The sequence below is a fragment of the Schistocerca serialis genome, chromosome 2 (assembly GCF_023864345.2).
Source record: "Schistocerca serialis cubense isolate TAMUIC-IGC-003099 chromosome 2, iqSchSeri2.2, whole genome shotgun sequence".
NCBI lineage: Eukaryota > Metazoa > Arthropoda > Insecta > Orthoptera > Acrididae > Schistocerca > Schistocerca serialis.
The window spans coordinates 467792454-467819488 of record NC_064639.1 but is presented as its reverse complement, the minus strand read 5'-3'; the positions used below and the strand labels follow the sequence as shown (position 1 = coordinate 467819488).

General features: G+C 43.5%; 1 protein-coding gene across 1 annotated transcript in view; it reads right to left on the bottom strand.

Annotated features, from left to right (window-relative positions):
* Positions 1 to 27035, bottom strand: part of LOC126456090 (uncharacterized) — an 891834-nt gene that overhangs the window by 693670 nt on the left and 171129 nt on the right. Inside the window, exons 2-3 of the mRNA XM_050091846.1 lie at positions 23819 to 24082; positions 23055 to 23256 (exon numbers count right to left, since the gene is read on the bottom strand). Coding sequence (XP_049947803.1) covers positions 23055 to 23256; positions 23819 to 24082 — 466 coding nt within the window. The remainder of the gene's footprint in view (positions 1 to 23054; positions 23257 to 23818; positions 24083 to 27035) is intronic.

Here is a 27035-nt window from a genome sequence, read left to right as displayed (position 1 = left end):
GCATACTCTTTAACCAACCGTTTCATACTTTGACATACATAGTCGCATAAAATCGAGATTAACGAGCAACGATGGAAAAATTTACGGAGTGAAGCGGCAGCTCAAGAATGAACTGTTACGGCCAGACAGGGACATGCGCAGTCGTTACGGCTGACACCGTATGAGAGGACAAATTCAGCAGTAAAGGCACTCGTGCAGACGGCTAAGTACAGCCGTATCTGGACAACGTAAGGTGCAAGCGTCCACATCTCCATGGAAACAGTCACCGGCACTGGGTCTGAGTAATAACAGGCAGGTCTTCGGAATCGTTCAGAAACATGAATATAAATTATTTATAGTATTCCGTCACTATCGTAACAGAATATCTCTAAAGTCATAAGAATTGTAAATTAAGCTTCACTATTATTGACACAAACCAGAGCTTCATACAGGGTGTATTTTAAAAAATTAGTGCCCCTTTTTTTATGAGTGACCCGATAAAAAGTATTTGGACACCCCTATGCAACGCAGAGTGCCCAGCTGATGTCACGAGATGCGGACCCACCAGTATAAAAGGGGACAGCGGATATTGTGTTGTGAGCAGAGAAGCAGTGATAGCTAGCAGAAAGGGCCAGTCAGGAGAGTTCAGTTAGAACTTGGGCAAATCACTGGATGTCATCTGAGTAACATCTCAACCTTTCTAACCCAAGTGGGTGGGAAGCGGAAGCACGAAGGAACGGACAGGTTGGTTCATTGATAGTGACCGGGCCAAATATCTCACGAAATAAGCATCAAACGAAAAAACTACAAAGACCGAAACTCGTCTAGCTTGAAGGGGGAAACCAGATGGCGCTATGGTTGGCCCGCTAGATGGCGCTGCCATAGCTCAAACGGATCTCAACTGCGTTTTTTAAATAGGAGCCCACCGTTTTTATTACATATTCGTGAAGTACATAAAGAAATATGGATGTTTTAGTTGGACCACTTTATTCGCTTTGTGACAGATGGCGCTGTATAGTCACAAACGTATAAATACGTAGTATCACGTAACATTCCGCCAGTGTGGACGGTATTTGCTTCGTGATACATTACCCGTGTTAAAATGGACCGTTTACCGACTGCGGAAGAGGTCGATATCGTGTTGATGTATGACTATTGTGATCAAAATGCTCAACGGGCGTGTGCCATGTATGCTGCTCGGTATCATGGACATCATCATCCAAGTGTCCGGACCGTTCGCCGCATAGTTACGTTATTTAAGGAAACAGGAAGTGTTCAGCCACATGTGAAACGTCACCCACGACCTGCAACAAATGATGATGGCCAAGGAGGTGTTTTAGCTGCTGTCGCGGCTTATCCGCACATCAGTAGCAGACAAATTGCGCGAGAATTTGAGATCTCAAAAACGTCGGTGTTGAGAATGCTACATCAACATCGATTGCAACCATACTGTATTTCTATGCACCAGGAATTGCATGGCGACGACTTTGAACGTCGTGTACAGTTCTGCCACTGGGCACAAACGAAATTACCGGACGACGACAGATTTTTTGCACGCGATTTAGCGACGAAGCGTCATTCACCAACAGCGGTGCACTATTGGGCAACGTAAAATCGACGATGGCTGCTACAAGTGGAACATCAGCGACCTTGGCAGGTTAATGTGTAGTGCAGCATTATGGGAGGAAGGATAATTGGCCCTCATTGTATCGACGGCAATCTAAATGATGCAATGTATGTTGATTTCCTACGTAATGTTCTACCGATGTTACTACAAGATGTTTCACTGCATGACCGAATGGCGATGTACCTCCAACATGTTGGATGTCCGGCACATAGCTCGCGTGCGGTTGAAGCGGTATTGAATAGCATGTTTCATGAAAGGTGGATTGGTCGTCGAAGCACGTTCACCGGATCTGACGTCCCCGGATTTCTTTCTGTGGGGAAAGTTGTAATATATTTGCTATCGTGATCCACCGACAACGCCTGACAACATGCGTCAGCGCATTGTTAACGCATGTGCGAACATTACGGAAGGCAAACTACTCGCTGTTGAGAGGAATGTCGTTACACGTATATGCAAATGCATTGAGGTTGACGGACATCATTTTGAGCATTTCTTGCATTAATGTGGTATTTACAGGTAATCACGCTGTAACAGCATGCGTTCTCAGCAATGATAAGTTCACAAAGGTACATGTATCACATTGGAAAAACCGAAATAAAATGTTCAAACGTACCTACGTTCTGTATTTTAATTTAAAAAAACCTACCTGTTACCAACTGTTCGTCTAAAATTGTGAGCCATATGTTTGTGACTATTATAGCGCCATCTATCACAAAGCGAAAAAAGTGGTCCAACTCAAACATTCATATTTCTTTACATACTACACGAATATGTAATAAAAAATGGGGGTTCCTATTTTAAAAAATGCAGTTGATTTCCATTTGACCTACGGCAGCGCCATCTAGCGGGCCAACCATAGCGCCATCTGGTTTCCACCTTCAAGCTAGACAAGTTTCGTTCTTTGTAGTTTTTTTGTTTGATGCTTATTTCGTGAGATATTTGGCCCGGTCACTATCAGTGGACCACCCTGTATATAAACCAAGGGCAGGAAGACTTCGTGTACTGATGGACACGGGCCGTCGAGCACTGCAGAGGATGGTAGTAAATAGTCGCCTATTTCAATGACTGCGTGTAGGGAGTTTAAAGTATGGGGTCCAATGGCTGAGCATTTCCTCCTGACCACACATTCTGTAGTCGACACTAAGTTACACTTGGGGTGGTGTAAAGGGTGATGCCACTGGTCAGTGGATGACTGGAAGCGAGTGATTTGGAGTGATGAATCACGCTATACACTGCGGCAGTCCGATTGAGGCGTTCAGGTTTGGTGAACATCTGAAGAACATTACCTGCCATCATGTATAGTGGCTTGGAGGTGTTTTTCGTAGTTAGGATGTAGTCCACTTAGTGATCTCCAGAAAATGCTAAATGCAGATGGATACGAAAAAGTTTTATACCATTGTGTACTACATGCTTTTGTGTTGGTAGAAGAGCCAACATCGTGTTAGGAGTGGAGGCCGAAATGCACGCGTTTTTGCTCACGCAGGCTGGCGTGAGGAGGGAAGAACTATACTGACGTGAGGTCTGGAACATGACAAGGAATGAGAATTCAGAAAGCGGACGCAGTTAGTTTCATACTTAACTTTAATCCATTAATGATGAACGTCGCTCTTGACGGTACGTGATTCACAATATTATCTGTTCAGAATACATTCTTGAAGTAATTATAGTAACTGAATATGGCGCCTTGCTAGGTCGTAGCAAATGACGTAGCTGAAGGCTATGCTAAACTGTCGTCTCTGCAAATGAGAGCGTATTTAGACAGTGAACCATCGCTAGCAAAGTCGGCTGTACAACTGAGGCGAGTGCTAGGGAGTCTCTAGACTAGACATGCCATGTGGCGGCGCTCGGTCTGCAATCACTGATAGTGGCGACACGCGGGTCCGACGTATACTAACGGACTGCGGCCGATTTAAAGGCTACCACCTAGCAAGTGTGGTGTCTGGCGGTGACACCACACATACAGTGGATGAACTGTTCGGAGACAATGACTTTTGTATAAGCGTGACAGTGCAGCCGGCCATAAAGCAGTATCTTCGAGGCTATAGTTTGTGGACAATAACAATTCCGAAGTGGGCTGGTCTGCCCAGAGTCCAGACCTGAACCCAATACAACACTTTTTGGGTGAGTTAGAACGTCGACTTCGCTGCCATTCCTACTCAGACATTCAGAAACCTCACTGACAGCGTCCCCAGCAGAGTTCAAGCACTCATAAGGGCGAAGTGTGACACCCGCCATTATAATGTCCACTAAAACGTGTCTGACAGTTCAGAAGTTAGCACTGATCAGAACTAGAAAAAGAAGTGTTATAAAAAATCCTCGGAAACAGATACTTCCTGCCTGAGCCGGATGTTTTCGGCGACTCCATCGTTCCAGGGATCACCACACGCACGGAAGACGAGTGCATGGGAACGTGACCGGCTTGATATCTTCGCATTTCATTGGTACTACCGTTACCGAGAAATCCCGTGTTGACGCTTCCGTGTTTTCCACGACTCGCTTATCTGTCCTCTCGGCCGAACATCAAAGGATTCACTGCACTGACAGTCCGTCATCGACGTTTGCCATTCTAGTAGCAACCTGGAGATTTGTTTGATTGAAATTGTATTCTTATGCTATACGTTTAAAAAGCATAATACGTCCAGTGATGTGAGCCGTATCTACTCTGAATATAGAAGATGATTTTCGTTCTCAAGATCTGTGACAATGTTGGCCGAAAAGGATGCCTGCGAAAGATACCGCTCGAGTTTATAATTTGGATCATCGGTTAAACCTCCGTCAGATGAAAGCACACGTATGAGAATATATCTCATGCAAATTGCGATATGCGTCTGGACACGAAGAACTGACTTTCCAGATATTATTAACTATGTCGCGTGCTTGCCTCCCACTTAATGTTTGTTCACTGAAGAAACGACTACCTTAGCTTCCGTTAGGTGATTATTCTCTCAGAATGTGTTCAGTTCCTCAATTGACCTATCGTCATTTACCTTGAAGATCTGTTGGATTTCTTGCTAAAAAGGTCACCGATTCCTACGTTATCACGCAAACACTGAATTAGATCGGCTTTCAGAATTGATCATTACTGTACAGTTTCAGAATAATGATATGTTCAAAATCTTCATGTTCCCATATATTAACTGAGACAATTTTTGTTGTTTGCTTTGCTCGGCCTTTACCTGAGTGATTAAATCTGATTCATAACGGTGAGACGGGCGATAAGAACCAGCTTTCTTTTCATTTTTTTCGTTCTAATGACTTAATGATAGTACCACTACAATATACACTATTAAAAACTGAAGTAACGTAACGTCATGAGTGACATAGAACCTTAGCAGCAATCATGATCGCTTCATACAACCCAGAACTTCTTACTTCAAGTGCATCTTTAGAGTGCAAAATATATCTCCGAGTTCAATTAATTGATTGTAGGTTGCTTTTCGTTCCCGGAATTTCGTTTATTGTTGACATAATGACATAAGACTTTTTCTGTGAGAGAAACTCATTAAGTACCATTTGTCCGAAAACAGTTATGAGCAAATAAAGTTCATACTGAAAAAACAAGCATTATTGTTTTCGTTCTCCGCCCTTTCGTGATAACAAGGGCCATTGTGAGTAAAACATTGAGTTCAGCGAGGGCCTCATCCGTCCCGAAGCCTGCTGACAAAGCTTCAGTCTTTCGTCGGACCAGAGGCTAACTCGGAACCCACGTTTAAAAAAATTACTATTCTCTTATTTGTTGGGCATTACTTTTCCGTATAATCTGCTAATACTGGTGGAACATTGCGTGAACAGCGTTGTTTTATGAGCATATCCCATTGGCTTGGACTGACTTTTTTCAGTGAAACCGTGGCCTGGGAAAGTACGCACACAGTTTACATTTTATGAGGCAATGTCTCAATGACATGAAGAGTGTAATAGTCTGACAACAAGTTTCAAATTGCTGTTAGCCAAGATCATTAATGTCAGTTGGATAAATTCCAGTTAAAATTTTTCTGCCATAAAGGTGTCCGTAGAACTGTTTCGACCATAGTTCGAAGCAACACAGCGGATAAGGCACTGGACTCTTCTTATTCGGAAGGATGGAAGGAAGGAAGATTAGTGATTGCCGCTACGATGACAGCGATGTCATACGGAGGACAAGCTCTGATTTACTATGGAGGATGAAAAAACAAGTCGTATCCTTTTCAAACAAAAACCACTTCGCATTTACCTTGAGCGATTTAGAAAAACCTTCCAAAACTACCACAATATGAATGGCGGGTGGACCTGGATTTGAACTGCTGCTCTCACGATTTCGGGTCCAGAGTCTTAGTGATTCATTTATCTCAGTCCCTTATTCCTTAGCTACAACGTTCTACAGCTAGGCACATGCGAGCCGGACGGAACACGTCGTAGCTAAAAAATGGTTCAAATGGCTCTGAGCACTATGGGACTTAACATCTATGGTCATCAGTCCCCTAGGACTTAGAACTACTTAAACCTAACTAACCTAAGGACATCACACAACACCAAGCCATCACGAGGCAGAGAAAATCCCTGACCCCGCCGGGAATCGAACCCGGGAACCCGGGCGTGGGAAGCGAGAACGCTACCGCACGACCACGAGATGCGGGCAACACGTCGTAGCCCTTTAAACTACTATTTTAGCACTGTTACTCTGCCATCTCTGTTTCAATAAGATAAAAATTTTTTGAGCATTCTGTTCTAGGGCTGCGTGCTGAAAAATAATGCCACCGAACATTTAATATGAAAACTTTAGAAGTTTTGTAAACAAGACAAACTTTATTAACGTTCTATATCCTTATTCTTTATGCCTACATATTTATTTCTCATCATAGTTACCTTGATAACGAATACATTTCTCTCAACTAGAGACAAATCTGTTGATACCATTCTGTCTAATGTTTGACTTTGTTGACGGAGCCCCAACCTCAACTCTGCTTGCATCACTTCATCACTATAAAAGTGCAGTCCAAGGTGTTCCTTAAGTTTTGGATGATGACTGATGATAGTGAACCCATGGCGCCGGATTTTTACAGATGTCGCAACGCAACGCTCGTGTGTGTTCTAGCATTATCATGCTGAAGGAGATAGTACACCACGTGTGAACGAACATTCAAATTCGTGCTTTCTGAGGGACATACAGCACTTTCCACAAATTACGGTGGTGTCTGTAGTCATCAATTTCAAATGCACCCAACTTTGAACATCCCTGAACTCTGTGAGCACGATTTTGTCTGCTGATGGCATGGACATGAATCTTTTTGGTGTTGGCGGTCCTTTGTGGAGAAACTCCATTGATGCTTTCTTCTTTTCTAGGCCAAAATGGTGAACCACCGTTTCCTTCATTACAAGCGTGAGCAACCCAACGTCGCACGTTACTGTTGACGATACAATCGTCACCGCACACAGCTCTCATCATTCTCCTCTACATTTCAATAGGAAGCACATTTTCTGTGATTAGAATTTGGATTACAGCACGACATAGTTATGTTACGCACCACCATGTTACACGCTACAATTCGGAGCCCTCTAGCAGCAGAAGATTGCAACTTGGGTCAGCGAAGTGGGGACGTCCACCATATAATAAGGATGACATGTAATACCTGAAGCTATATTGAGAACACAATAAAAAATCGGAGGAATTACGTGTATTGTACAGTTTGTAGAAAAGCAATCGTTTTATAGGGTCAGAAAAGATTAGGGGACGTAGGAACAGCCCGCATCTCGTAGTCGTGCGGTAGCGTTCTCGCTTCCCACGCCCGGGTTCCCGGGGTTCGATTCCCGGCGGGTTCAGGGATTGTGTCTGCCTCGTGATGGCTGGGTGTTGTGTGCTGTCCTTAGGTTAGTTAGGTTTAAGTAGTTCTAAGTTCTAGGGGACTGATGACCATAGATGTTAAGTCCCATAGTGCTCAGAGCCATTTTTTTTTTTTTTTTTTTTTTTTTTGACTTAGGAACAAACAAGATTTTCCTGATAACCATAGATCAGAAAGTCACCAGTGTGCACTGTAGATCACACCTACAGATCTTCTGTATGTTTTAGAATAAAAATTCTTTCACATATTGTGTACATTAGGAAGAATTAAGACATGAGGCCTCTAGATTCATTATTATTAAATATCACACCTTGCAGTACCACATGTCTATTATCTGACTGCGATGTCCTTTCTTCAGTACAGCTTACTATCTTAACAAATCAATGACATTTATGTACTTTTAATGCATTTGGTTTTACAGCCAAGCCTTACGCAACAAACATCATTGAAAATTCACGTCTAATGTAACCAACCATGGATAGAAATTTAAAGTTTGTCTTGCTCTGACTTTCGAGCTGAAACCATTTCCTTCAGCTAATGTAATTAGTAACTGCGCGATGTAATGTAACTGGTATTAGCTGGGGTAAATTAGTTTAGATAGACACACTTCCGTGCGCTCCTCGGTATTTGGTTGTCGTTTTATGGCCCCGCTGCACAACGGTACACATTCGACCTACGGTTATCCGGGAAACTTCGACCGAGACTACGCCCCCTACTCTGCTCTGACCTTTTTAACAGATTTATTTTCCTCCGCCGTGGCTAACATGCCAAGTAGGAATTTTTCAGTGCGCAATTGTGTAGGGATCTCTCGAATAAATCACTGAACAACTGCGTCGTTTTACTTGAGCAACGAGTCGCAGTGCTCAACAGACCAATCACCTGTCAGAGTTAGTGCGATCCCCAATGAGCCGAACGCTGCTTGTAAGTAGGGGGCCTACGGCTGCGCCTAACTCTGTCGTAAGCCCGGAAGACTTCTTCCTCGTACATTGTGGTTGCGAAATTCGGTTACAACGCTGTTATTTGGTACATGTATGTGAAAAGAACACTTATATACCTATGTAGATGTTATTTAGCGTAACGTGTGGAGTTTTTCGTAACAGGCATAAGGAGCACCGTGTACCTGCGTGCCCGCCCCTAGTGTTCCACTTGGGCAGCCAGGACTTTTCTCACACTTGCCCCGTACTCAGCGGCCTGCTTCCCCAGTGTGCTTATGTAACTGTCGCGAATTTGAGAATGTGGGCGTGGCTGGAATTCTATTCTTCTCGCCTGACGGGATTGCCTTATGCTATTATGTAACTAAAACACAGACAGAAAGATGTGCAACATCAAGCTATTCGCTTGATCTCTCTCTCTCTCTCTCTCTCTCTCTCTCTCTCTCTCTCTCTCTCTCTCTCTCTCGTCTTTCGAAGCACAATCGTTGTTGTACGGTAAAAGCATAAAGATAGATATTTATTGTCAGCTCACAATCAACCGACAGCAAACTACAATGAATCTAATTTGTTGTTTACGTAGTTTATGCCACTTTCCCTGTAGCTTTCGATTTAGTTCCTCCATGCAGAATATTTCTGGTCAGTTCCGCAAATGTTAAGACAGCTGCTTATTTTATTAAGTTTAAAAATCGACAAATACACATTCTCTTTTTGCACGCACGTCATACACAGCCTGACAAAAAAGTGAAGCGTCCAGAACACACGGCCTATTGTCAATGTAATTTCGTGCATATACACCCCATCGAGGGGCATGTAAATGATTAGAGTTGGATTATTCTCTGACAGGTAGAATAGCCATCAAGTTGGATTTGTGTTGCTCGTGTTTAGTGTCATTAGCAAACCTGGATGGGCATATTAGGGTGTGAACAGCTCCAGATACTGCGTGATCACTGTGAAGGACAAAGAGCTACAGTCTTATTTTATAAGAAGGCTTGATCAGCACCTGACAGACTGCATGGGGTCTCAGTGTGGGTCTGCGTTTCGCTGGTTATTCGCATCGTGTACCACCCAGATTTGTTGCGCATTCTGATGCGACAATGGCATATTGTTGGACTGCATGGGAACTTGAATGCAGCCAAACTCATTCCCAACGTTTCGATCGAACATACCTGACAACGACAAGCGGGAATCGCCGTAATATGAACCAGTCTCATCGTTCACGCCTTCACATGTTCGCCTGCCACCCGAGAACAAGTAATGAACCTTATGCAACATTCTGTGTCAGCCCGAACCACTGGTCGGAGACTACAAACGGCTGCCTATGGAGTGGGGCCACGCCTGGGTTGTGTGGATTGCTGATGAATAGTGTCGCAATGTGTTCAGCGATGAATCGCATTCTGCACTACCCCAGATAACCATCGTCAGAGAGCACGGCAACAACCTGGCAAGAGGTTCCATTCTTCCAATATTTTTGCAGAGGCACGACGGTCTCATTATTGATGTCATGGTGTTGGAACCCATCGGGTATGAATTCACGTCAAAAATACTGTGAGGGAAGTCTGCCGGTACAGCGATAAGTCACGTGTTAGCTCTCATCGACAGCCATTTTTGCCATTTTTCAACATGACAATGCTCATGTACAAATAGCATCAATCTGTATGAACTGTCTGCATGATGTTGAGGTATTCCCAGGCCAGGACAATCCCCAGATCTGTCCCTGGTAGAACATGTGAGGGAATAGCTCTGACGTCAGGTCCACACCACTGCTCATGTCCAGGATATTAACGATTAGTTACAATAGTTGTGGGCCAGCGTGCCTCAGAAGAGGGTACAAAGTCTTTGACATCCTTCCCAGCTGAATCAGTGCATGCATCCAGGGCAGAGGGGGTGCAACGTCATACTGATAAGTGGGTTCTTTGTAAATATATCCCTATTCTGATACTATTGAAATAACATCGCATGTCTTCTCAGTCCCTGAACTTTCATTCCGTTTCCCCTCCCCTTACGGTTCTTCCACTTCTTTTTCGTATAGTTGTGTATTTATAAGGGCGTTTAGAAATATGTTCCATGTTTTTTTCAGGAGAAACTATGGTAAAGGGTCCTGCTAAAAAGTTTTGCAGCTGTAACACGGCGGTAAACATGCCATTCGATGTACTTGTGACGATGGATTAACACCGCTGTCTAAAGCAGTCCAGAATTCGTTGTCTTCCATTTCCCATGTGGAACAGTAGGACACCATATCAGCTTTTACGTTGTTCACACAACATGGGCTCACTAATCTTCTTCTGATGCCAGCACAACCTCAAAACAGTACAAACTAAAGATACAAACAATACCTATATCAACAGGGAGACAGACTGTACCATGAGCGTTCTTGACCAATGTAAATTGGTCCATATTCCTTACGATAATCCTTACATGCTCGTTCGATATCATATCGCCCTGCAACGTCACGTACAGATATTTCAACGACGTGACTGTGTCAAGCAGCAGACCATTAATGCGGTGTTCGAACATTACAGGATTTTTTTCCAGCTCATCTGGATTAATTTACATTTTCCACATTTAGAGCCAGATGTCATTCATCACACCAAGTCATTCTGTATCCTTCAGCAGTCAAAGACCACAGTTTCCTGCATACTGCAGCGTCATCGACAAACAGTCGTAAATTGGTTCAAATGGCTGGCTGGCTCTCAGCACTATGGGACTTAACATCTCTGGTCATCATTCCCCTAGAACTTAGAACTACTTAAACCTAACTAACCTAAGGACAGCACACAACACCCAGCCATCACGAGGCAGAGAAAATCCCTGACCCCGCCGGGAATCGAACCCGGGAACCCGGGCGTGGGAAGCGAGAACGCTACCGCACGACCACGAGCTGCGGTCAGGTTTAAATGGCTCTGAGCACTATGGGACTTGACTTCTGAGGCCATCAGTCCCCTAGAACTTAGAACTACTTAAACCTAACTAACCTAAGGACATCACACACATCCATGCCGGAGGCAGGATTCGAACCTGCGACCGTCGCGGTCGCGCGGTTCCAGACTAGCGCCTAGTCGTAAATTGCTGTCCACCTTATCTATATAGAAAACAAGAGCGGTCCTATCACACTTTCCACAGGCACTCCTAACGGTATCCATGTCTCTGATGGACTTTCGCCGTCGAGAACAACGTACTCGGTTCTCTTACTTAAGAAGTCTTCGAGATTCCACATATCTGGAAACCTATTCCGTATGCTTCGTTCACCGTCTGCAGTGGGGCACCATAGCAAACACTTTCCGGAGGTCTAGGAATATGAAATCTTCCTGCTGCTCTTCATCCGGATCACGTGTTCTTTCAAACTCTGCCAGTCCTTGCAGAAGAATGATATTTTGTCTGGATCTGACCACTTGATTAGGAACATCTATGGACTGAGCGTTCAGATGCACAGAAGAGGATTTTTGAAGTCAAATGGATTTTGACATGATGCAGTTTTTGATCCACGTATGCTAGTGTTTGTGACTGCCAGGGCCTATCAAAGCAGTGGTATCCATGCCGTAGAGATCGTGAAAAGTTGTTGGTGACGGTTGCATGTGGCCTTCAAGTAACAACGGTGGCGACAAAAAAGGAAAAGAAGCCAGCCTAGTTGCGCTACATTACTTGCAAGAAATTTGACATATTTCCTTCGTGACGTTAACTATTCCGTTAATCGAATCTCTACGCCAAAGAGATGGGCGCATGTCGAGTGCAGCGAATTATGTAGCTGATGAGAGGAGGGAAAGGGTGAAACCTGATGCCGGCACATACTCCCGTTCTATTGACACCGTGGGGTAACGAAGATTAATACGTCCATTTGAAGGACAGGTCACCGCGAACGAGTACCCCCACATTTTGACACTACACGTAGATTTGTCATACATTTTTAGCATGGTGCAGCAGAGTCAGCAACTATAAAATGTAATTATATTAACTTTCAGCCTCCAGTTGCATAAGCAAAGAAACTTTACCTAGGTTTCGGCTATAATACTGTGGCCTTCTTCAGAAATGTCACACTATAAAATTAAAATTAAAACATGTCAGATATTGGCCTTGTCAAATTTAAAATGTTAGTAGTAAAGTACATAGTCATAAGACTGCGTCACTTCTACTAACGTTTTGCCGATAGGCCGCACAAACGGGCCAGACAGGTGGGCCGCGGACGCTGAGTCGTAACAGCGCTGTTACGACTTTTATTTGGAAAGACACTTAGAAAATGTAACAGATGTACTAAGGAGACTGCCTGCACGACGCTTGTCCGTCCTCTTTTAGAATACTGTTGGCCGGTGTGGGATCCTTACCAGATAGGACTGACGGAGTACATCGAAAAAGTTCAAAGAAGCGCAGCACGTTTTGTATTATCGCGAAATATGGGAGAGAGTGTCACTGAAATGATACAGGATTTGGGCTGGACATCATTAAGAGAGAGGCGTTTTTCGTTGCGATGGAATCTTCTCACGAAATTCCAATCACCAATTTTCTCCTCTGAATGCGAAAATAATTTTTTGACACCAATCTACATGGGGAGAAACGGTCGCCACCATAAAATAAGGGAAATCAGAACTCGTGCGGAGAGATATAGGTGTTCCTTCTTTCCGCGCGCTATACGAGATTGGAATAATAGAGAATTGTGAAGGTGGTTCAATGAACCTTCTGCCAGCCACTTAAATGTGATTTGCAGAGTATCGACGTAGATGTAGATGTAGATGTAGATGGGCACAGGTCACGTGACCAAAACTGGGGGCATCAGCATACTGTAAGCAGCAACTCCAAGCTTTTGAATATCATTTAATTCGACTAAAGTGTATCGAAATACGGAATTTTAAAACCTGGTCGCCACATTATAAAACATCGAATGTGTCATAAAAACTAGCAACACCGGCCTTTACAGCGATGACGCATGTACTGCGGAACCCATTGTTGTTGTCATCAGTCCGACGAGCGGTTTGATGTACCTCTCGATCCTAAGTTTTCGACAACCAACCCATGCGCTTACCGTAGAAAGATCTTGGTCTCCCTCTGGAATTTTTAGCAGCAGTCCTTATCTCCATAACAAAATTCACTACTCGTTGATCTCGCAGGATGTATCGCATTAACCGATCCTTTCGTCATTTTGCGCCAGAAATTTCTTTACAATTCTATACAGTACTTCTTCATTAGTAATGCGATGTACCCCTCTGATCTTCAGCATTCTTCTATAGTTCCACATTCCAAGCGTTTTAATATTAGTTTGTCTGTTCGTGCTGGTTTCACTTCCGTACAAGGCTGCTCTCCAAACAAATACTTTCAGAAAAGACTGCCTTAAAAAAAATTGAATAGGTGTCAATATATTTCTCTTATTCAGAAAAGCTTTTCTTGCTGTCGCAAGTATGCATGTTATATCTACAACAAGTTTTCGTGTTACACCAATTACAAACATCCATTTTATAATCTTTTTACTTCTGCCATAGTCAGTTGTTCCTCTCCCCAAACAGCAAAATCGGTGTATTAGTTTTTGTCTCATTTCCTGATTCAATTCCCTTGGCGTCCGATGATACGATTCGACTCCATTCCATTATTCTGTTTTTACTTTTGTTTATTTTCATCTTGTAATCTCTTTTCAAAACCGTATCCATCGCAAGTCGTTTGTTGTCTCTGACAGAATTACATCAGTAAACCTTAAAGTACGTATTTGTTCAAAAAATGGTTCAAATGGCTCTGAGCACTATGGGACTTAGCTACTGTGGTCATCAGTCCCCTAGAACTTAGAACTACTTAAACCTAACTAACCTAAGGACATCACACACATCCATACCCGAGGCAGGATTCGAACCTGCGACCGTAGCAGTCGCGCGGTTCCGGACTGCGCGCCTAGAACCGCTAGACCACCGCGGCCGGCACGTATTTGTTCCACAAGACTGTTCGAACTACGTGATGTCTTACACTATCACTTTTTCCACACTTCGCATTTGTACATAAACAGGTACTGAACCAGACCGTTAATCAAATTCTTATTAGTCTAGCACGAAGAAATACAATCTCGAGTACCTATTTTTGAGTCTTTGAGTCTTGGCTAATTGGCACATTACGAGGGATGAAACAAACCAAGACGGAACTGCGAGAGTATGAAGCATTTTACACGTAGTATTAACTGGCAAATGAAGAGTTTGGAGAAACTATTTTAATTGGGGTTAAAGATTCCTTTTTGCTATTTTAGTATATTTTTTAAAACTCATTTTCCGGGTACGTATCCACTCGTCAGCTAAACTGCTTTTTACAGGTGCATCGAGTACGCTCTTATAATACATAAGTACACAAACGTTTATGTAATTGTTGTGACTAAGAAGGACCCGCACGCTCGAGAACGACACTTTTAAAATTCTCATCCACGACCAGGGCGGCACGACCTCCGCTTTATGAGTGAACAAAGTGTTCCACGGTTTCTCGATATTGGCGCCGTGAGTTGTGAGGTTTCATGCCATACGTAGACCAGAAAGTTGTGCTGTTTGAAACTTCGCAGCCACGCCTACTGTGCGACGCTGTATTACGAAACGACCGAGTCGGCCTTCGGAGTTGTAACGCTTAGTTATTGAGACTTCGATCACTATTATTTACTACGAGAGAGAGATCAATACAGCGTGCTGTACTCGCACGAGTTTACAACACCACCACGCCTTTGTCCAGCTTGATCGCACCTCACGGGCAGGTGCCCAGCCAGCCACGCGGCCTCCTCCGACGAGCAGGTTTTCACTTGGCGATACGAAGCCGAGACGGGTTATGAGGTTCGCAAAGTTGGCCCTAGATTTTTCTGTTTTCCAGTTACCAATGAATGGTATACTATATTGTGAATTTCTATAATGTACAGAAGACTGGAAAATAAAACTGAAGATCTCTTGGGTAATATCAATTCGCCTTTAAGAAAGTTAAAGAAACCTAGTAGGTAGTTGTGACTTTGTGATTGTAAATGGAAGCAGGTTTTGAGAAAAATCAAGACACCTTTGTAAAATCTGTTGGCCTAGAAAAGGCAAGATGTTCTAAATTTTCAGAACAACAGGTGTAAGATGTAGGGAAAGACGGGTAATATACAGTACGTATAAGAAACAGGAAGGAACGATAAGAATGGAAGACCAAGAACTAATCTGTAATATACATTATATTATATCAACATACTCCTTTTGCCGGCCGGTGTGGCCGAGCGGTTCTAGGCGCTTCAGTCTGGAACCGCGCGACCGCTGCGGTCGCAGGTTCGAATCCTGCCTCGGGCATGGATGTGTGTGATATCCTTAGGTTAGTTAGGTTTAAGTAGTTCTAAGTTCTAGGGGACTGATGACCTCAGATGTTAAGTCCCATAGTGCTCAGAGCCATTTTGAACCATACTTCTTTTCTTTCTTTCTCTCTTCATCCTCAACTCACATATAAAGTAATTTACAGGGTGAGTCACCTAACATTACCGCTGGATATATTTCGTAAACCACATCAAATACTGACGAATCGATTCCACAGACCGAACGTGAGGAGAGGGGCTAGTGTAATTGGTTAATACAAACCATAAAAAAATGCACGGAAGTATGTTTTTTAACACAAACCTACGTTTTTTTAATGGAACCCCGTTAGTTCTGTTAGCACATTTGAACATATAAACAAATACGTAATCAGTGCCGTTTGTTGCATTGTAAAATGTTAATTACATCCGGAGATATTGTAACCTAAAGTTGACGCTTGAGTACCACTCCTCCGCTGTTCGATCGTGTGTATCGGAGAGCACCGAATTACGTAGGGATCCAAAGGGAACGGTGATGGACCTTAGGTACAGAAGAAACTGGAACAGCACATTACGTCCACATGCTAACACCTTTTTATTGATCATTTTCACTGACGCACAAGTACATTACCATGAGGGGTGAGGTACACATTCGACAGGCGTTTCATAGGACGTGGAGGACGCATAAATTGGCCAGCCCGTTCTTCTGATCTTACACCTCTGGACTTCTTTCTGTGGGGTACGTTAAAGGAGAATGTGTACCGTGATGTGCCTACAACCCCAGAGGATATGAAATAACGTATTGTGGCAACCTGCGGCGACATTACACCAGATGTACTGCGGCGTGTACGACATTCATTACGCCAGAGACTGCAATTGTGTGCAGCAAATGATGGCCACCACATTGAACATCTATTGGCCTGACACACTCTATTCCACTCCGTAATTGAAAACGGAAACCACGTGTGTACGTGTACCTCACCCCTCATGGTAATGTACATGTGCGTCAGTGAAAAAGACCAATAAAAAGGTGTTAGCATGTGGACGTAATGTGCTATTCCAGTCTCTTCTGTACCTAAGATCCATCACCGTTCTCTTTGGATCCCTACGTAATTCGGTGCTCTCCGATACAACCGATCGAACAGCGGAGGAGTGGCACTCAAGCGTCAACTTTAGCTTACAATATCTCCGGATGTAACTAACATTTTACAATGCAACAAACGGCACTGATTACGTATTTGTTTATATGTTCAGATGTGCTAACAAAACTAATGGGGTTCCATTTAAAAAAACGTAGGTTTGTGTTAAAAAACATACTTCCGTGCATTTTTTTATGGTTTGTATTAACCAATTACACTAGCCCCTCTCCTCACTTTCGGTCTGTGGAATCGATTCGTCAGTATTTTATGTTGTTTACGAAATATATCCAGCGGTAACGTTAGGTGACTCACCCTGTATACCATAGTGACGTAGTCCCAGTGTTAAGGGCCTTCTAAATAGTCTTTCAGTGGGTGCTGAATAATGAACAAATGATTATAAATTTCCATTACGTAAGATCTCACTATGGTACATCTAACATGTCTGGGATACAACAAAAATACAAATTGCTATGAACAGCAGAAGCGAACCTGAGCCAATAATACCAGCTACATAGTTATGAATTAAAATAGCCCTTTATTTTGCTTTTATTAATGCGCATTTTTGGCTGTGAAACCGTTTTCGAATGACTATTGCGTAACCCATCGAAATACACATACTGGATGAGAGTCGAAGTACCCACCAATTACACAGTCATAAACACGTTGTGTACGGAACTTCACGATTAGAAACAAAATACTGAACACTAGTGATGTAGCGTAGTAGTTAGAAATCTACGGACGTAAGAACGGAGTGTCAGTTCGTTGCCGCTTGGTGCATATTTTTAATTGTGGAGTCTGGCTATCCCCCATTGTTTTGCACTTGTGTTATTTGATGTGAGGCTTGGACTCAAAGTACGCCCATTTTAACGAGTTGAACAATACAGTCATTTGGAAATGGCTTCTGTGGTGTCACCACCAGACACCACACTTGCTAGGTGGTAGCCTTTAAATCGGCCGCGGTCGGTTAGTATACGTCGGACCCGCGTGTCGCCACTGTCAGTGATTGCAGACCGGGCGCCGCCACACGGCAGGTCTAGAGAGACTTCCTAGCACTCGTCCCAGGTGTACAGCCGACTTTGCTAGCGATGGTTCACTGACAAATTACACTCTCATTTGCCGAGACGATAGTTAGCATAGCTTTCAGCTACGTCATTTGCTACGACCTAGCAAGGCGCCATTATCAATTGCTATTTATCTTGTGAAGCATGTACCGTCAGACCGATGTTCATCAATTATGGATTAAAGTTAAGTATTCCAGAAGCTACGTACTCTTTTTGCTACTATAAGACCTTGACCTGTTCCAGACCTCACGCCATCCTGCGTGAGCTTAAACGCGTGCCCTTCGGCCTCCCGTTCTCGTGGATTGGCTGTCTTGCCAGTCCACAAAAGCTTCAACGTTGAAATAGTGATATTTTAATGCATTCAGTGGCAAAATGTCAATGACACTAGCAGATAGAGGCCACAGTGCCGCAGGAGATAAAAGTAAATTTGCTTTTATAATTTTAGAAATAAATCATAGTTTATATCACTGTTTTTAAAATTTAGTTTCCGGTTTCGTCCGAAAAAGACGATTTTCTGATCTGAGCTACCAACAGGATGATAGCTACTGAGCTCTATCACACGGCGCGTGTTCTTATAAAAATGCGGCAGAGCTGACGCCGCTGATATCTACCACTCTCTCTTTTATTTTAAATCTGAGGATGGGCTACATGGCCGAAACCGCCATAAATAATTCAAACAACTTGACAAGCATTGCAAACTAAGGTATTGTTGCTAGGACACAGTGACCATTATTAATGAAATACATATCCAGAGATCGCGTATTGTTTGCTTTGTTACTATTTTCAGTTTGCTAAGGATAGCATTTTCAGATACTCAGTAACCTGAAGACAATACGTTAAAGGCTCAAAGCTACTTTCAGTACCAACGTCGACACAAATGGTGTAACTTGCACAGTTTTGTATTGATGATGGTACTCAGCAGAGCCTTGAACCCGTTTGTTGCCACCAGCGCAACGAATATCTGTAAAGATCCTACCAGGATGAAATTTTCACTCTGCAGCGGAATGTACGCTGATATGAAACTACCTGGCAGATTAAAACTCTGTGCCGGGCCGAGACTCGTTCAAAAATGGTTCAAATGTCTCTGAGCATTATGGGACTGAACATCTGAGGTATCAGTCCCCTAGACTTAGAACTACTTAAACCTAACTAACCTAAGGACATCACACACATCCATGCCCGAGGCAGGATTCGAACCTGTGACCGTAGCAGCAGCGCGGTTCCGAACTGAAGCACCTAGAACCGCTCGGCCACAGCGGCCGGCCCAAGACTCGTACTTGGGACCTTTGCCTTACGCGGGCAAGTGCTTTACCGGTAGAGCACTTGTCCGAGTAAGGCAAAGGTCCCTAGTTCGAGCCTCGACCCGGCACACAGTTTTAATCTGCTCATGTTTCTTTGATGAAACTAGTAACAAAGCAAATAGTAAGCTGTGGCAGTTTATCTGTACGATAGTTAAAAAACTCTGTTTTCCTTCATAAAAGACGGACGAGCGCTAATTTCCTTCGGAGACCCAATTTACAGCATTTCTTGTGTTTCGCTCTTTTCTCAATAGCGAAAGGAATATAAAGCCCGTTTTCGACGAAGAACGGATGAGTGAACATCTTGGCTGCATACGGAGAGTAATTTGAGCAGGAGAGACGCACTTTTGAAACAGACCTTATAAGTGTTGTCCACTGAGTCCTTGTTGACCACTGTACGTTAGATGCTATGCCCAATTAATTGTTGATACCTGCCGTGTTATCGGCAGAAGCGTCAGTGTGCTCATGATTTTTCACCGTAAAGCTTATTTCAGCCAGTGCTCACATAAATTCTTAAAAACCGCATCATACAACACAGAACTGCACTTGTTTTCATTTTCACCATCGATTTCAGTCACGTTCCGACAACTGTACCAAAGGAGAACAGCTACACAAAAGTGCATCCAGTTTTTCATCAAGTATACATGCACTGAACACAGGTTGACTTAATTATCAGTTCAATGTACTGGCAGAAGACATATTTGACCAAGCATTCCACAGTTACCAATAATTAAACAAATTTTTGGAATGCTCTATTTTCGTATAACATGTGACATCACGAAAATACATTTTTTCCTTCCAATCTAAGCATTAATGCGGCTAGCAGAACCACAGTGCCTTGTCTACTTCTGATACTGTGCAAGAATCATGTATTACAGAGTCTAAAAACAAGGATGGAAGATTAGGACGTAAAATCCCGTCGACATCAAGGCTAGAGGTGGAGCACAAGCTCGGAATGTTTGAAGGATGGGGAACGACATCAGCCGTATCCTTTCAAAGGAACCATCCTGGCACTGGCCTGGGGCGGTTTAGGTTTATCACGGTTAACATAAATCACGATGGGCCGACGGTGATTCAAAACGTCGTCGCTCCGAAAGCGAATACGGTGTGCTAGCCATTGAGCCATCTCACTCCGTTTACAGATTAGCTATTCTGCAGGTATACAGACTAAAATGTTGTATGAGGCTCTACGTACAGTTAGTTACTGTATGCATTTTATTTATAGTTGTTCTCCTTTGGTACAGACGGCTCGTCGATCGTCGGAATGTGACCCAAAGCGATAGTCAAGATGAAACTATTATGGCCACTAAACTATTCATTCGAGAAATTTTTTCGTGTAGGCGGTGCAAAACGAGATTTTGTCAGACTGGTCTCAGTAATCCATAAATATTTATTGGACGATGCTAGGAGTCAGCAATAAGACCTAACAGATCTGCTGGTAATGACTAGGTTTTAGAAACTGGCATAGTCACTAAGCAATATGTTGATTAACTTCTCATGGTTGGGGTTCACAGTCATGTACAATTTTTCAAAGACGTCATATTCAACGTTGATTGTGCAAATTATTTATTTCACGACTGCTGTTTCGGCCTTTGGACCATTTTCAAGTGATATTGCAAAATATTTTGCTTCCGAACATGTCAGAGTTAAAAATTCTGTCATGTCCTGGTCAAGAATAATCCTTTTCGCTGAAGAAATACAGAAACAGCAGACGAGTGGGGAGCTGTATACACCGTGCAGTTATGTAAATTAAGTGCACTGTTACCAATGTTAACATTCGTCACATAAATCGCTATAAATCAATGTTCTAAGAAACTGTTTATATGCGAACTAAGGCCACTGGGGCGAAAATAAAACGAATTTTTCGTGCCAACGGTCTTAGTTTATATGTGAAGAATGTGGTAGAACGTTGATGTGTAGTGATTTATGTGATGGAAGTTAAAATGTCCTCCTCGATAGCTGCCCGGTCAGCACGCAGGATTGGTAAGCACAAGAGCCCGGGTTCGATTCACGGCCGGGTCAGAGATCTTCTCCGCTCGGGGAATGGGTATTGTGTTTGTTGCCCCGGGAGTAGACAACATTCCATTAGAACTACTGATAGCCTTGGGAGAGCCAGGGCTAACAAAACTCTACCATCTAGTGAGCAAAATGTATGAGACAGGCGAAATACCTTGAGACTTCAAGAAGAATATAATAATTCCAATCCCAAAAAAGTAGGTGTTGACAGAATTGAAATTTACCGAACTATCATTTTAATAAGCCACGGCTGCAAAATACTAACACGAATTCATTACAGACGAATGGAAAAACTGGTAGAAGACGACCTTAGGGGAAATCATTTTGGATTCCGTAGAAATGTTCGAACACGCGAGGCAGTACTGACCCTACGACTTATCTTACAAGCTAGATTAAGAAATGGTAAACCTACTTTTGTAGCATTCGTAGACTTAGAGAAAGCTTTTGACAATGTTGAGTGGAATACTCTCTTTCAAATTCTGAAGGTGGCAGGGGTAAAATACAGGGAGCGAAAGTCTATTTACAATTTGTACAGAAACCAGAAGGCAGTTATAAGAGTTGAGGGGCATGAAAGGGAAGCAGTGGTTGGGAAGGGAGTGAGACAGGGCTATAGCCTATCCCCGATGTTATTCAATCCGTATATTGAGCAAGCAGTAAAGGAAACAAAAGAAAAATTCGGAGTAGAAATTAAAATCCATGGAGAAGAAATTAAAACTTTGAGGTTCACCGATGACATTGTAATTCTGTCAGAGACAGTAAAGGACCTGGAAGAGCAGTTGAACGCAATTGACAGTGTCTTGAAAGGAGGATATAATATGATCACCAACAAAAGCAAAACGAGGATAGTGGAATGTAGTCGAATTAAATCGGGTGATGCTGGAGGAATTAGATTAGGAAATGAGACGCTTAAAAAAGGAAATGAGTTTTGCTATTTAGGGAACAAAATAATTGATGATGGTCGAAGTAGAGAGGATATAAAATGTAGACTGGCAATGGCAAGGAAAGCGTTTCTGAAGAAGAGAGATTTGTTAACATCGAGTATAGATTTAAGTGTCAGGAAGTCGTTTCTGAAAGTAATTATATGGAGTGTAGCCATGTATGGAAGTGAAACGTGGACGATAAATAGTTTAGAGAAGAGAAGAGTAGAAGCTTTCTAAATGTGGTGCTACAAAAGAATGCTGAAGATTAGATGGGTAGATCACATAACTAATGAGGAGGTATTAAACAGAATTGGAGAGAAGAGAAATTTGTGGCACAACTTGCCTAGAAGAAGGGATCGGTTGGTAGGGCACATTCTGAGGCATTAAGGGATCACCAATTTGGTATTGGAGGGCAGCGTGGAGGGTAAAAATCGTAGAGGGAGACCAAGAGATGAATACACTAAACAGATTCAGAAGGATGTAGGTTGCAGTAGGTACTGGGAGATGAAGAAGCCTGCACAGGATAGAGTACCATGAAGAGCTGCATCAAACCAGTCTCTGGACTGAAGACCGAAACAACAACAACATTCATCTATTATTAAAATGACATTCCACCGCTGAGATTGCTGTATAAGCACATACGGAAAGTTAATAAAATTTAAGAAAATTTGTATTAATACCGGCAACAGTGCACGTAATTTTCATCATTTATGATATGTATACATGTCGGAGGATTTTAAAGTGTGAGTGCGCTGAATGAAAATATTTTGCAGTACAGCTTGAAAACGGCCGAAAGGCCGAAACTGCAGTTGTGGAATAAATAATTTCTACAATCAATGGCAAATACGACGTCCTCTAAAAAATAAGCGAGTTATATGAACGTAGGTTTTGCAGTGAAAAACCTAATGTGCTCTTATCAATCGTTTGGTCGTTACTTCGTCGCGCTTTTGGCGACAGGATGGTAGCCAGTGCAATCGCGACACAGCTGAGGGGTAGCGGTGGCGCCCTTACCTGGATCGGGGAGGATGCTGCGCACCGTGTTGCCGTGGTGAGGACGGCGCGCGGCGCCGGCGGCGTACTTGCGGTACAGCTCGAGCATGTGCCTCGGGGGCGGCTGCGTGGGGGCGGCGACGGCGTCGGGGGTCGGCGCCGGGGGCCGGAGGCGCAGCACGCGGCTGAAGACGTCGCGCACCGCCTCCACCTGTGCGTCGGGCTGGGCGCCGGCGCCGGCGTGCAGAGCGGCCGCCGCCAGACAGCACGCCGCCAGCAGCGCCAGCCGCAACAGCATCGCTGCCATCTCCTCCTCACTGGCTACCACTCGCGCCGCGACCGCCCATAGCGCCGCAACACCTGTGACTGCCCGCTGTCCACTGTCCGCGCTCTCCTCGGACACTCCCTCGCCGCTCTACACTCACGTCAGACACACACTCCACAGCCCGTATTGTTGTTGCTCCGCGGGAAAGCGGCGGGACAGATTTCGTAAAACACAGTTAATCCTGGACACTCTCTCAGGTAGCGTGCCCGGAAATACACAATAATCACTGACAGTATACGCTTGTCTCAGACGGAAACTGCTACTGTATAGTGTTTACATTGTAAAGTGGTGCGTCCAAAACCAGAACTCCGTAAGTCGCTTTGCACCAATATGCAACTGGTTGACAATTGGCCCAATTGTTGTGTTCAAAACAGGAGAACACTGTGGGCCAGCCGCGGGAGCGTCAACGCGCACTCCTGCAGAATGAGTAACAGCTTTCGTCCACGGCGTGGCTACGCACGCGCTCGCTCGCTCGCGGCAGTGCGCTGGGAACGCGACTCGTCCGCCCTGGGCTTCTGTTGTCCGGCTGACAAGCGGCCAACACCTGCAGCCGCGCGCGGCGCGCCTGCACATTAAAGCGCGCCAGGCCCCCTTCCCGCCGCGGCGCCGCGCTAGCCCATTGGCCCGTCGCCGACCAATCGCGGCGCCGGATGCCCACGCATCGCCAAACGCCGCCGTGCGCGAAACACTGGCGTCTACGCCGCGCCGCAAAGCGTCGCGCCGGCTGTCGACGCGGAGTCCGCGGCACAGTCTCGCGCGAATGGAATTTAACACTCGAGTCGATGCCTCGATCCTAGCCTGGGCTCTGTTTCGATGCGTTTCTTTAAACAATAGGGTATGAGTGCGATAATATTCTATCACTCCTACAGTCAAACAATGGAAGAACCGGGCAAGTGCGAGTAGGACTCACGCTTCGAGTGTTGCGGACAAAATTATTTATATACCAGATGTACAAGTATAAAACCGGAATTTGGTTGCAATAATTACAAGTCTGTTGTTTGAAACTGGTAAACAATATTTTATTCAAAATAATCTCCATTGCTATTTATACATTTCTCCCACCTCTCCGGCAGGCTATGAATGCCACGCCAAAAGAACATTTCTTTTGAAGCGAATCAGTCGGCGACCCAGTTTCGTACATTTTCATACGAACTGAAGCGTTTTTCAACGAGAGCGTTTCCCGGTGATCCAAAAATGGTTCCAATGGCTCTGAGTACTATGGGACTCAACTGCTGAAGTCATCAGTCCTCTAGAACTTAGAACTACTTAAACCTAACTAACCTAAGGACATCACACACATCCATGCCCGAGGCAGGATTCAAACCTGCGAGCGTAGCGGTCCCGCGGTTCCAGACTGTAGCGCCTAGAACCGCTCGGCCACTCTGGCCGGCCCGGTGATGCAAATAGATAATAATCAGACGGATTCAAGTCTGGAGAATAAGCCGCATGCCCTAGTATTTCCCAACTGAATGCCTCTATCGTTTCCCTGACCCATTTTGCTGTGTGTGATGGGGCGTTATCATGGAGAAATATGACTTTGTGTTATCTTTTCCCATATTCCAGTCGTTTTGCACACAACGCTCGATTCAAATAGATCGTTTGATTTGGGTAGCGATTATTATTAAGTCTTAACGATTTCACCAGGTTTTAGCAGTTCATAATAGTTGATACCCTTCTGATTCCATCAAACACAGAGCATTGTCTTTTTTCCAAAGCGATTCGGTCTTGCAGTGAATGTCGATGGTTTGCCTGGATTTACCCATGATTTACGACGCTTAGGAGCCATTTTACATCACCTGTCACTATTCGATGGAAAAATGACTTTCTTTTGTATCTGGCGAGTAGCATTTCACAAGTGGTGTTCGGAACTTGTATTACTGTGTTGACATTCGTCGTCAGCCGTTACAGAAAGCAGAGGGCGCTGCAGACGCCGTGTCACGGGCCCTACACTGACGGCTAGCACCATCTATATGGAAATTCTGGTTTAATATATAACACTAACGTCTGCTACTGCTATACCTTAAAGTTGGAGGCAGATCGTGAAATAAAACTATGTTGTTGAAGCAATTATGGCATAAAGTAACAGAGCAGTGTTACCCTCTGAGAGGAATTTTGTTGTGTTGACCGTGTTGTACCTAACAGAGGTGGCTTATCGGAAATGAAAGTCAGAATTCCGTAAACATTTAAACAGTAACAAATACTATTTTACTTAGCTATACTGTTTAGAGAGTAAAGGAAACGGTCGCCAGCCTAATTAGGCAAGAGAATGATTAACAATCTTGTTTAAGAAATTAGGTATGAGTAACTTTAACGGATAACACAACCTATAATTTACCACACGCGAGTGCAATGAACTCTGACATCTGCCTATGTTAGCGTTAAGGTTGGAACTAACAACTAGAGCAGCGCAAACTATTTGCAAATATATAACAGATACCGAAACACACTATTACTTTCAAGGCTTATTCAAACTGAATGGTCTTTATAATATTACAATTAATATTCACTGCAGAATCATTAATTGGACACAGGTGAAGTATTATTTTTCAAACACTTTCCTAGTTGACATAGAATTATAAATGTTGTTCACTGCAAAATTATGAGCTGGTAATAGGTTAAGTCTCTCTCTCAGTTAAATACTTTACTACTTAAAATGAAAGTTAATTAGAATTCACTAACAGGTTTCTTCTCACTGTCTTTTGAATAAAGATATTATTGTTTTCATAAATAGTGATAAAGGATAACCTGTGGATCTTATTACGCTATTAATATGCACTTTCAATACCCGAAAGAAACGAGTGCTTAGCAAGCCAATATAACTTTCCACAAATGCAATTCACGACTTTTGCTGCAGTGAGACACTATGTTGACAAATTTACAAGAAACTGAATCACCTTTTAACATTTACTACAGGCAGCACTATGATCATTAACTAAGCAAAACTTTATAAGCCTCAGTTTTAAGAACTTTAATTTTTAAAAGAAACAGCAAATTGTTTCTATTACCAGTCTCCTACTTTCAAGTAAATGATTAAATGGGTGACTTTGAAACTTCACAAAACTACATTTAATGCCTCCCACAATTTCACTAAATCCACAGTAAATCTGAATATGCCCTTCTCATCAAAGATCAAACAACATTATGTAATTAACTATCTAACTTTGAGGCTTTCATTTTCTCCACAAAATAGGACACTCGGTAATCATAGTTCAGATGGAGAGAAACCTGAGAAGTGTTGTGATAGGGAAAAAATCAAGGTAGGTACATAAATTCAGCTATAAGTTACCTTATATTTGTGCACACTAAAACATCCAGTAAGCTGATCTTTCACTGTACATTATTATAGTACTCCTTTACAGTGATTGCGCAGTGTGGTGGCAACTGCATGTTGGTAGGCGGATTTGCAGACAGAATTGCTGGACTCTAACCCTTCTTGGTGGCGATGATGAATACCAATTCCAGAACCGTTCCAGCTATTTATCCATCCATCCGAGGCATTGGAAAGTAGCAGAAAAAGCCTCTCTCTGAACCAACATAATTTACAACCTTTACATGGCAGTGCACAGTTTGGTAGCTCGTTCCCGACTGAGTCTCAGTTCCACCTTTTCTACCTAGGCCAACCACATTTTGCGCGCGCTACACAGTTCCGTTCCCGAGGGGAACCACTACACCTCTTA